The sequence below is a fragment of the Desmodus rotundus genome, chromosome 2 (genome assembly GCF_022682495.2).
Source record: "Desmodus rotundus isolate HL8 chromosome 2, HLdesRot8A.1, whole genome shotgun sequence".
In the NCBI taxonomy this organism is placed as follows: Eukaryota; Metazoa; Chordata; class Mammalia; order Chiroptera; family Phyllostomidae; genus Desmodus; species Desmodus rotundus.
Genome location: NC_071388.1, coordinates 78393083 through 78405807, shown reverse-complemented (window position 1 = coordinate 78405807; position 12725 = coordinate 78393083). Strand labels below are relative to the sequence as shown.

The following is a 12725-nucleotide window of genomic DNA, read 5'->3' as shown; positions in this document are numbered from 1 at the left end:
TTGAAGGATGAGAAGTACTAGACAGGGGGGAACACAAGTCCTCTCTCTAAGGTAGCTGATGCCAAACCACAGTGGATCGGCCTGGCCCATCCTAACTACTAGGCATGCAGCCTCCCATACCTAGTCCTTTAGACTTCAGCACTGATCAAAATGTTCTTTATCTGCCGTCTTTATTACGGTAGTCATGAGCTACGTGTGGTTATTGAGCATGTTGCCATGTTCCTAGTGCCACATTAATTTTAATTAATTTAAATATTCACATCCATAGTGACCACCATATTGGACAGTACACATCTGGCAGGTTCTCTAGATTCCTAAAAGGCAGGAGCTGCTTCCGGCCCAGTGGGTTCTCAGCCTTGGCCAAAGCTAGTTTTCTATTTTTCTCTCTAGACTTGTGCCCCATGTCACCTCTCCTGCTCTGTGCTTTGAGCTTCTGCAACAGCTTTGGTGTTGATTCTCTGAGTAAGGAAACCATTAAGAAAAGGGCTCCCACATGTCTCTGCTAGGCTTCGGGTCAGCCCACTTTGATCTGTAGTTGCCTCTTTCTAGAGGTTTAAGTGCTTTGGGTGCTGGGAAACTTTATCTTCTCATTGATTAATTCCTATTAGTCCTATTCCATGCCCCTGCCCCCAAAGTATGTGCACGAGCTGGTTGTTAAGGCTGGCTCTGCTTTGAGTGAAACTTGGCTTCTTCCTCTGTTGTTCTAGGCTGACATCTGGGCCTCATCTCCTTAGGGGCTGGGCAACCTTCAAGATCAATGCCAGCATTCAGGGAGCATCTCAACTGAATGTTGACTCATTTCCAGAGTCAAAAGAAGACTACTGTCTTTTCCTGTTTCAAAAACCTTCAGACCCCTAAGGACTCTCACACCCACTTACAGTTCTCTAGAAAACAGAAACGCCATGTTTATTTTTTCAACCTCTGAGTGCCCTCCCTTTAACCTTTTGTCTATATAGCTCCCTCTACCTGCATATCCAAATTAAATGCTTATCCTATCTACAAAACTTCTGTGATTATTCTAGCCCTTGCTTATTTCCCTTCAGGAGTTTTTATAGCACTGTAGGCTGTACCACACATTTTAACAATTGTGACCTATCACGCGATATTTGCGCTTAGCACACATTAATCTTATTGGTTAGCTAGGTTGTGTTGCCGTGGGGAAAAGACCCTTTTCATGTTTCTCACAGCTCTTGACCCACTGTCAAGCATATAGTAGGTACTCAATGAACACTTAATCTATGTTAATAGATCTCTTTCAGAGTTACTTGAACCAAGGCTTCATTTGTTTGGAAATCATGTTTTATATGCTTTTAAGGTCTGTTCTCATATTGCTCTTGAAAATATAAGAAGGCCAGGAGCTCATGTTCTGATGTATATTGATATGAACTTAAGCAGTAGCTTAAAACACATCATGAAGATTCAGTACTGTCTTTGCAATAAGGTCACATAGGCGGCCAATTCCATCCTTCAATCCTAAGGAGCTTTGCAAATCGCTTTGTCGGGGCTCGACTGTGGAGTGGTTTAGGACTCAGTGACGGGTGATGGGTTTTCAGGACATTGTGTCAGAATCTGTTTGACAGGCACAAAGACCACCCTGGGAGCAAAATGGAGTTAGGGAGCCACAACCCCAAGAGTATCTGAAAAATGAAGCTGTAATCCCGTTTTCTGGAATGATAGTTCAAAGATTGCCTCATCCGGTCCCACGCCTGCAGTCTTGATTGTGACAGCTCATGGGAGAAACCTGTCTGTTTGGAGATAGTATTACATGTTTTACTGTATTTCATATTTAAATACCTCTGTTGCACAGAGCTGTTTCAAAAGCCCTCTCTGTGAGTTGAGAAATATTGCCCATCTCCAGGTTGGTTTCCCAAGCAATGATATACGTGAGCCATTTTGAAGAACAAAATAGAGATGACAAAAGTCTAGGCACATGATAGGTTGCCTTCTACAAGTGTGATTTCCAGCTCAAGTCAGAAGTGCACCCAGAGTCTCAGCTCTGCTCTTTCTCTTATTAATTGAGCAGAACATATGGGGCCAAAAGCCCAGACACACCTTGACCTTATTTCCCTGCATTTGCCTCATTCCAGGACCTAGAAATTATTTGTATGTTCTGTCCTTACTCCATCCCTCAGTGTGCTCCCAGTGGCCTATGCCTAGAGCTACAGGGTGCAGATAAGCCTGTTTAAAGTATCTGAACCTTCCTCATCTCGGCAGGTGGTAGCCACCGCAGGTGCAGTCCAGACAGGCGGAAGGGGAAACAGGAGAAATCACTAGGGTTTCTGTTAACAATTAGTTTGTAACAAGAGGTCATGTCTTTGTTTTCTCTTCCACAAAAGTTACCAGGAATGAATCTAATGAATGAATTGACTAGTTAATCCATTTCATTTAGCATTCATTGAAGTTGTACAATATGGAAATAACTGTGTGGGTTTAAAAAAATGACACAAATGCTGCCTCAGACTTTAAATTCAGACTATTCGCCTTACATGAGAACAATGCCTTAAAGAGTTGAGGACATTGAAAGCAACATCAATTGTTAATTAATAATCAAGACAAATGAATTTGAGTTTTTCTTGGCTCCTAATGAGTCAACAGATATTACTGAGGACTGCTCAGTTGTTGTTATGTATTGGGGGAGTTAGTGCTGAGTTGCAAGTGACTGAAGAATTATGAATGATCTATGAAAAGGGAGTAATATGAACTCCTGACAGGTTGCCCCAAAGGCCATTGATTTATCAACTATGTATTAAGCCACTCTTATGGGCCAGAAATTGTTTTAGACTTTGGTTGGGGTTATGGCGGTAAATGAGATGAGGTCTCTGCTGTTATGAAGCTTGTATTCCAGTGGGATTCAGAGCACAAGTAAGGACAACGCATGTTGATGGGAGCAGGCCAGACCTTCACTGGAAGAAGAAGGAAGGCAGAAAATAAGGGTAAAGATGCAGATAGGCTGGCGAAGTTTTTCATAAAACAAGAATAGTTTTTGATAATTTGGTTTATCAAGTTTGTTTGCATATTCCTATGTATTTCCGGAATTAAATATGTTTTATTGGTATGGTCACAGTACAATGTCTTTACAAATAATCATACACAGAAAAAACCTTTTCTAGTTCTCATTACATCAGAAAAGGGGAGGGCCTGCTGAGTTTCTGCTGCTAAACAGCGTAGCGTGTTCCAGTGTCAAAAATTATAATTACTGCTTCCCCCAATTCTACAGATTATCTTAATCTCTGAGAATAGTCACAAGGGTGGAGTGCACTTCAAAGTTCATTGTGGACCACCCCAGGCCATGGAACTGCCTGTGGCCTGCACGAAAGCACCTCTCTGAAGGTGCGAATGGGGGCTGCAACGCAGCCCAGATTTGACGTGCGGAAGGAGAGGCCCTTATGCACTTCCTTTCTGAAGAGGGCTTCTACTTGCAGTACACAGCCAGGTGCAGACTTGGAAAAGCTTGGCTTAGCTGGGTTCCTTCTGGACCTCCTACAGCCCAGAGAGCCTCTTCTTTGTTTTAGAAATGATAAGTTATGAATAATCAGGCGTCAGAAGATACCTAATTAAATAATCATGTTATGCATTCAAAAGCTATATTGCATCTGTTTACTTATTATACCCTGCTTTAATCCACAAAAACTTTCAGGTATGACCAAAGCCAAACAACAGTGGGCTTCTCTTTTGGGCTGTCTCTCCCATTTGCTCCAATAATTTGGGGTTTATGATGTTATACGTATGCATTGCTCTGGGTTTCTAATTTAAACATCATAACATGAGATGCTTCTCACTCTCCTCAGGTTGGTTAAATCTCGACTTAACAGTTTCTGCCCCTCAGAAGTTGGTCTCCTGAAAAATGTTGAACGAGAACAAGAATCAGAAGAAGAGATGTGATTTTGATGGGCATCTGGTCTTTCTGGATGAACTTTTTCTTTTTTGCATTGTTTTTATTCATGGGTTTGTTTCCTGATCTTTTGTTTGGCCAAGGATGATTCTTGGTGTACTGCTTGTATTTAGAATTTTGTTAAAGTATTTGAATTTACATGTTTTATTTTAGTTTTGAAAACACTTTGAACGATAAGTTCATTTTGCACTCAGTCTTGGTTGGTAGTCAAGGCCTGGAGTGGCTCTTCCCACGTCATCTCTCGAGTTTGTTGCTTACGCTCCGAAATGCGTTTGTTTGATTTGCCTTGTAGACACGCTCCAGGCTGCTGGGCGCACTACCATGTGTAACTCATTAAACATGGAACTACACGTGTTTGTCTTGTTACCAGGATGAGAAATAAATGAATGCATGAACCTTGGTTCAGACACCTCAGACCTTTGTTTTTGTTTCCCGGCTGCACCTCACCTTCACCTCATGAAGAAAACGCTGTGTGACACGGAAATTCCTTTTCTTGTGGGACTTCTTTTCTGTAGCACCGGAGTTCTCCTCCGGGGAAAGAGAGCCGGAGCCACCCTGAGTTGTGCACTCTTTGAGAGAAGATAAAAGGGGTGATCCCTGGAACATAAGGTTGCAAAGCCATAGGAGACTGGGAAAGGAGAGTCGCATAGAGAGTAAAAGGCCGTCCGTAGCACAGTGTGGCCACTATACCGTCCCCTCTGCTGAACTAGTTGAAGGGTTAAAACAAGGAACAGCCTTTAACGGAAACTGTGGGTAGAAAATCAGAGTCCTTGCATAGTCCGTGGGCTATAGACCCTGGTGGAGTCAGGAAACCTCCATCTAACTCTGACTCTCCCATTAACCAGCCTCCCGGACTTGAGCAATCACCATGCCCTTCTCTCTGAAGTGAGGGGATGGAATTGGGTGAATCATGGGGCCCTTTCTGAAAGTCATAGATTATAAATCTAGAGTCACTGAGACAAAATTGAAGCATGGAGATAGCTGACTTTGTACAATGGTCGTCGAAAAGGCCAGTCTCTGCCATGACGGAAAAGGTAAGGGGGCTTCAGGAATCCCTGAGGGGTGACTCAAAGATGGAGGAAAAGAAGCAGCCTCGTGGGCAGCTGGAGGTGAAATGTGGGCAACTAACTCCGGCAGGCTCCCTGGCCTTCCGGTGGCACTGACAAGTCCAGAAGGCCACCCCGGTCCGGTGAGATCGCAGTGACACTGATGAGGGAGGTGAGTGGATTGTTTACGCCAAAGAACTGGACTCATTCTTTTTTGTTTTAAGATTAATTTGTCTCAGTCACTTTTTATTTTCCTTTTTCCTGTACAACTGGAAAATATTTCTGCTTAAATTCTTAGTTTATAAAAGTGATGACTAGAAAGACGTGCTGTTTTTGTTTTCCAGGAAAGCATTTAGGAAGGTCTAAACTGAGGGTGTCAAACTCATTGTCACTGGGGCCACGTCAGCCTCGTGGTTGCCTTCAAAGAGCTGAATGTAATGTCAACTCCTTAACAGTTAAGGAGTAGTTACGTTTATACAGTCCTAAAATTATTTCGGCCCTTTGAAGGCAACCATGAGGCTGATGTGGCCCCCGGTGACAATGAGTTTGACACCCCTGGTCTAAACAACACAATAGAGACGGTGATCATCTACAACCGCTCACTGAGTGTGTTAATGAAAGAACTAAAGACAGAAAGGTTATTGAATGAATAAATAATTTCTGACACTTGGTATTCCTTCTACACACATTAGCGTTTCTATCAACCAGTTTGCAGACACGTTCATTTTTTTAAATGTAAGAGTTGAAAACAGTTGATGTGACTGCATTTCCAGCATATGAAATGCCCACGGGCCACGGTCCTCAGGTGACCGTGGCCTTGCTTCTGTCCCATGTGTGTCCTGTATCTCACTGCTCTCTTCCAGTCCAGCAAGTTTCTATGACTTTGGCAACTTTGGGTTTCAAAAGAGTGAGCCATCAAAAAGGTGGAGGGATTTAGCAGTACAAATTGGTAGTTACACATTAGTCATGGGGATATAAAGTATAGGGGATATAGTAAATACTATTTGAATAACTCTGTATGGTATCAGATGGGTACTAGATTTATTGGGGTGACCACTTCATAAGTTATATAAATGTCTAATCATGGGGTTGTACCCCTGAAACATATAATACTGTGTGTCAACTGTAATTTAAAAATAAGAGAGGGAGAGAGAGAGAGAGAGAGAAAAGAGTGAGCCATCAGCTGCAGTTACGTGAAAATGGCAATCCTGGTATCTAGGCCTGAGAAGAAACACTAGGAACAATTATGAACCGGAGTAAGGCTGGAATTTTGAAAACTATAAATGCAAATATTCCAAGTCTTTATGAGAGAGCAGAAATGTCCATTCCTCTACTCTCTGCACTGAGCGGACACACGTGAGAGGCAACCCAGTGCGTTCTCAGGGGAGGGGCGTTTGGTTCAGGTCTAAGCCCAGAGTGTGGGGCTTTCTGCCTCTAGCCCCTGAAGTCAGGAATACACTCGAACACCATCGTTGTAATTTTATGGAAGCCTGCACAAAGGAAGAGGTTGGGGGAGGGTGCCTTCCCTTTTATTTGTGTTTTGTCACAACTCTTCCAAAAACTTGGGGTCTCATTCCTGAGCTTTTCCCAACCCCACATGGGTTTCCCATGCTTCATTTGACTGTATTTTACTGTGTTTCAAAGCAAAGAAACTCTTTAAATAACTCCATGCAAAATCAACATTGGCTGTTGATGTGATACCAAATCCTCAGTGATCTCTGTAGCCTTCAGTCTCCTTTGCTTGGGCAACGGCAGCTTCTGATTGCATTAACTTCCAGCTCATTGTTGAAATGGGAGGTTGGGTCATGACCATCTTGATGTACTCCTCATCACCCTTGGTCACTGTAGGGCTCACCACTCAGGGCTGTGTTGATTGTATCTTGGATGTGGATAAATCAGGTAGTGCATGAGTCACTGGGGACAATAAGAGCAATGAAAATAAAAGCTGAAAAATGAGGAGTTCTCCCAAAATACAAGAAGTCAACAGATAACAAGTATAAAAGTTCTTACATATGGAGAATAGATCCAGAAATTCTATATTCTGACTAATGTGAACTCCGGATGGATAAAATTGAGAGAATAAAGATAAAAAGCATGAAATAGAGCATGAAATAATAGGAAAGAATTTTGCCTAAATAAATGGCAATAAAGGAAGATTTTTGCTTTAAGCTTGGAGAGACATGAATGGCTGGGTTTCTGGACTAAACTAGCAAAATTGAGAAAACTTAATTCTTATAGCTTAAGTTCAATTTATGACTATTTTCATTTAAAATATAAATACATTCTTTTTATGCTTATGATAATATAGTTTATTATATTTTTATGAGTAGGGTGAAATAATATCATTTTAAACTATATTTTCTTGGTTATGCTATTACAGTTGTCCCAATTTTTTACCCCCTTGGTCTCCCCCTCCATCCAGCACCACCCACCCCCTCAGGCAATCCCCACACATTTGTTCATGTCCATGGATCATGCATATAAGTTCTTTGGCTTCTCCATTTCCTATACGGTACTTTACCGCTCTCCATGGCTATTCTGTAACTACCAATTTGTCTTCTTAATTCCCTCACCTCTTCATCCATTCCCCCACACCCTCCCTCATCTGGCAACCATCAAAATGCTCTCTGTATCCATGATTCTTCCATTCTTCTTGTTTGCATAGGTTTTTTTTTAACTTCAGTTGTTGATAGATATGTATTTATTGTCATTTTACTATTCATAGTTTTTTTCTTAAATAATTCGCTTTAACATTTCATATAATAATGGTTTGGTGATGATGAACTCCTTTAGTTTTTTCTTGTCTGGGAAGCATTTTATCTGCCCTTTGATTCTAAATGATAGCTTTGCTGGGTAGAGAAATCTTAGTTGTAGGTCCCTGTTTTTCATCACTTTGAATACTTCTTGCCAGTCCCTTCCAGACTGCAAAGTTTCTTTTGAGAAATCAGCAGACAGTCTTATGAGAATTTTCCTTAGATAACTAACTGCTTTTCTCTTCCTGCTTTTAAGATTCTCTCTTTATCTTTAATCTTTGGCATTTTAATTGTGATGTGTCTTGGAGTGGGCCTCTTGCATCCATCTTGTTTGGAATTCTCTGTGCTTCCTGGACTTGCATGTCTGTTTCCTTCTCCAAATTAAGGAAGTTTTCTTTCATTATCTTTTCAAATAGATTTCCAATTTCTTGCTCTTTCTCTTCTCCTTCTGGCATCCCTATGATGAGAATGTTGGTCCTCTTGAAGTTGTCCCAGAAGCTCCTTACACTATCCTGTTTTGGGGGTCCTTTTTTCATCTTGTTCTAATTGGTTATTTTTTTCTTCCTTGTGTTCCAAATCATTGATTTGATTCTTGGCTTCATCCTCTCTGCTGTTGTTTCCCTGTAAATTGTTCTTTATTTCAATTAGTACATCCTTTGTTTCTGACTGGATCTTTTTTATGTTGTTGATGTCCTCACTAAGTTCCTTGAGCATCCTTATAACCAGTGATTTGACCTCTGCATCTAACAGATTGCTTATCTCCATTTCGTTTAGCTCTTTTTCTGGACTTTTGGTCTGTTCTTTCATTTGGGCCATGTTTCTTTGTCTCCTCATTTTGGCAGCCTCCCTGTGTTTGTTTCTGTGTACTATATAGAGCTGCTATGACTCCCAGTCTTGGTTGTATGGCCTAATGTAGTAGGTGTCCTGTGGGGTCCAGTGGCACAGCCTCCCCTGTCACCCAAGCTGGGTGCTTGAAGTGCTCCCTTCATGTGGGCTGAGTACAGAACCCTATTATAGTTGAGTCTTGATCACTGTTGGCAGGTCAATGGAGGGATTTACCCAGGCCAGTCAGCTGCAAGGATGGGCTGTGACCACTTACCACCAACCTCCACCCTCTGTGGAGGATCAGCTGTGTAGGGGCAGGGTGGTGGTGCTTCATTGTGGTCTGTAGTTGTCCACCGGGTACTCTTGCTCTGGGGTTTCCCAGGTGGTGTAGGCCAAGGTCAGTCACCACCTATGTTCTGCCCCAGGCTATCCAGCGTGAGCTACAAAGCAATCTGTAAATGGCTGCTATTTGTGCTGGGCTTGAGGATTCCCAGGGAAGCCAAGCTGTGAACCTTGACTGGTTGCTGCTAGAGCTGGGCCTTGGGTCACTCAAGAAGAAGTACAGGGACTGGGGGCTCACTGGGGTTGGCTGTTCCTTGTTTGAGAGTATTTAGGAAGATATGAAGCATGAGCAAAGATAAGCCATTTAGAAGGAATAGTCACTGTTAACAGCCTGGGTGGGCCCATAAATTGGTTGTGGTAGAACCTCAGGGAATCACCAGGCAGGGCAAACAGTGTAATCTAGGTTGATAGAGTCTCAGATATGACACCTGCTTACCGGCTCTGTGGCTCCATGGGTGGAGGGTTCAGAAAAGAAGCAGTGGTCTCTGCTGTTCATTCTGACTGGGAGAATGCTGTCCCCCAGCTCTTGCCCTGATGCTAAACACTCATTTCTTCCCGTATGCCACTGGTGCCTTGCAAACTGCTACTCCAGTGCTGGAGCTCAGAGGGTATGAGTCTGAGTAAGTCCATGTGCAGGTCCTTTAACAGAAACAGCTTGGGAACCCAGCAGTTTCTTTTGCTAACTCAAGCCCTGCTAGTTTTTTACAGCCAGAAGTTATGGGGACTTATCTTCCTGTTACTGGAACCCTGGGCTCAGGGGCCTGGTGTGGGGCTGGGGCCCCTCACTCCTGTGATATCTCTCTTGAATTTTTATCCACCACACATGGGTGTGGGACAGTCCATTCCACGTATCCCTGTATGTGGCCCTCCTACCAGTCTGGATGGATGTGGTTTCTTTAATTCCACACTTGTCAGACTTCCATTCCACTCAATTTCTGATGGTTCTGAGTGATGGTTGTTCTCTAGTTTAGTTGTAATTTCGGTGTGGTTGTGTGAGGAGGGGAGCTATGTTTACCTAACCTCCATCTTGACTGGAAGTCTCCCCAAGTTACATAATTCAAGCAAATTTTAAAACTCAGTACTAAGAAAACTGTAATGTTTGGGCACAATACTAAACTTAGATAATTAGATTTCTCTTTAAATATCTTAAAATTTATTTATAAATTAAATATTTTTGATATTCTTAATACTTCAGTTAAATAACATATCTTCCCAAGTTAAGTTAATCTCACAATTCTTATAAATTAAACTTATAAATGTAGTGACACTTAAGTTTTCTCAAATGTTCTAATATTGTGTATAAACTTAGTGAAAATACAATTTAATATCACAAGCCCAAATCTGTTACTCAATTGCATATTGACAAATGGGACTTCTAACCTGCACAGAGAAAATCATCACAAAAATTATAAATCCTTAAAATGCTAACCATGTTCTTTAACACAAAATATCAGTGTTGTGGCTTTGATTCTCTTACCCCTTTCTGTACACTTATTTTAAATCTCCATTTTAAAACAAGCTTACTGTTAAGGAAGTGATTTGCTTATGGCAGGCAATGTTGGGGAACATAGTTCACAGGTTGAGATTTTCATGCTGATATCGAAGGGGACAGCATTCTCGACAGTGGCCCTAATGGTGCATGCTGAATCCGTTACTTATAGTCACTGCACCAAACCCTCCACACAAGTTGTCTCCCAGTCTGCTATAGGCACCTCCCTGAACTGGAGTCATACTTAAAATGGTCTGTCTTTTCTTCCTACTCATGAGAATCCGCAACCCCCACCCAGGCTGTCATGTCAATTGATGTGATTTCATTATTCTTTAGCTTTTATGACATTTAAGTACATTGCCTTCTAAGAGCAAAGACTTCTGGACTTGATGTAGCCCTGCACTTTTTCTTTCATGTATTTCCTATCTGGAGAGAAGGGAATGGAAGGAAGAAAGAGAAGGAGAGAAACATTGATCAGTTGCTTTCTGCACGCACCCCGACCATAGAGCGAAACCAAAACTGAGGCATGTGCCCTGACTGGGAATCGAACCCAGAACTTTCAGTTTGCAGGACAATTCCCAGCTAGCTGAGCCACAGTGGCTAGGGCTGCTTTTATTTTTGATGCAATTGTAAATGGGATTATTTTCTTACTTTCCCTTCTGATAGTTTGTTATTGACATATAAAAATGCAACTGATTTCTGGATATTTATTTTGTATCCTGCTACTTTAGTGAATTTACTTATCAGTTCTAGTAGTTTTTTGGTAGAATATTTAGGGTTCTCTATATACAGTATTATGTCATCTGCAAATGACAGTTTTACTTCTTTTCAATTTGGATGCCTTTTATTTCTTCTTCTTGTCTGGTTGCTGTAGCTAGGACTTCCAGTACTATGTTGAATAAGAGAGGTGAAAGTGGACATCCCTGTCTTGTTCTTGATATTAAGGGGAACACTTGTAGTTTTTGCCCATTGAGTTGGTTGTAGGTTTCTCATATGCAGCATTTATTATGTTGAGGAATGCTCCCTCTATTCCCACTTGGCTGAGTTTTTATCGTAAGTGGGTGCTGGATTTTATCAAATGCTTTTTCTGCATCTTTTTGACATGATTGTGTGGTTTTTACCCTTCATTTTGTATGTGTGGTGAGTCACATTTATTGATTTGTGGATATTGTACCAACTTTGCCTCCTTAGCATAAAGTCCACTTGGTCATGATGTGTGGTCCTTTCAATGTTTTGCTGGATCTGGTTTTCTAATATATTATTGAGGATTTTATCATCCTTGTTCATCAGGGATATTGGCCTATAACTTTCTTTCATTGTAGTCATTTTATCTGGTTCTGGAATTAGAATAATGCTGGCTTCATAAAATGAGCTTGGCAGTCTTCCTCTTGAATTTTTTCAAAGAGTTTGAGAAAGAGAAGAGTTTGGGTTAGTGGGCCCTCCTGTTGTAACTGAGTCTTGATTGCTATTGGCTCACTCTTGTGTGGGCTTGACCCTCAGGCTGGCTGACTGTGAGGACTGACCCTGACCACAGTGTATGTGCTGCTGTGCAGGTCTGACTACATGAAGTGTAATTTGCCTCAGCAGGGTCTGGGGCCAGCCAAGATCTCCCTTTGAATCTGCCTCTTGTGAAGCTAATGGATCCTTCTCTGATGTCTGAAGCTGGCCACTGTGTGTGTTGGTTCTGGGGACCCTGGTACAGACTGATGTCGGATGCTGCCTGTGACTTGCCCTGGGCAACCTGTTTGGAGCTACAAAGTGATCCACAGTTTGCGGCTGCCTGTTGTTGGCCTTCGTGTATGCAAGAGGATCAAGCTGTGCACTTAGGCCAGCTGTTACCAGTGCTGGGACCAAGAGCAGGTCAGCAAAATTCCCAAGGCACCCCAAGTTCCAACTCTACCTGCCTATGCCTGCTGGCTGCTTGATAGGCTGTCACTGAAAGAGCCTCTGGCAGTATTCGAGTTTCATGAGGTAGGTTCCCAGTGATTTACTGTGTAGGGGTGCGTGGTATTCACCAGACTGATGCAGGAACAAACTCAGGGCCAGTGCTGGGTCTGAGGCCACTCAGGAAATGTCCCAGGGTGTACCAAGTCTAGATGCCACCCACTGGCTGCTTGCAGACCTCTGTGGTGGGGCAGGGTCTCAGGGAGTTGTCAGGGTGAGGCCAGCAGAGTTTATCGGGCCCAAATATACCAAGATTTGGCCATGTCTGCGTGTACTTCAATATGCTCTCATATCATTCAACACAAACCTTGTACCAATCAGGCTGACTTGCTCTTTGTTCCCCAAAACGTGTTTATTTTAATTTCCACATCAGTATTGGATAAACTATCCTCAATTCCCTCCTCCTTACAGGTTAACCTCTGGCGGTTCTGGAA

The 12725-nt window shown here is 42.3% G+C and overlaps 1 protein-coding gene across 5 annotated transcripts in view; it reads left to right on the top strand.

Annotated features, from left to right (window-relative positions):
* The window catches only part of TMEM45A (transmembrane protein 45A), an 82467-nt gene extending 78170 nt beyond the window's left edge, over positions 1 to 4297 (top strand). For all 5 annotated transcript variants that reach the window (XM_045193564.2, XM_045193563.2, XM_045193565.3 and 2 more), the window contains one exon: positions 3789 to 4297. In XM_045193564.2, the coding sequence (XP_045049499.1) occupies positions 3789 to 3882 (94 nt within the window). In that variant the 3' untranslated portion in view covers positions 3883 to 4297. The remainder of the gene's footprint in view (positions 1 to 3788) is intronic.
* The last annotated feature ends 8428 nt before the right edge of the window (positions 4298 to 12725 follow it).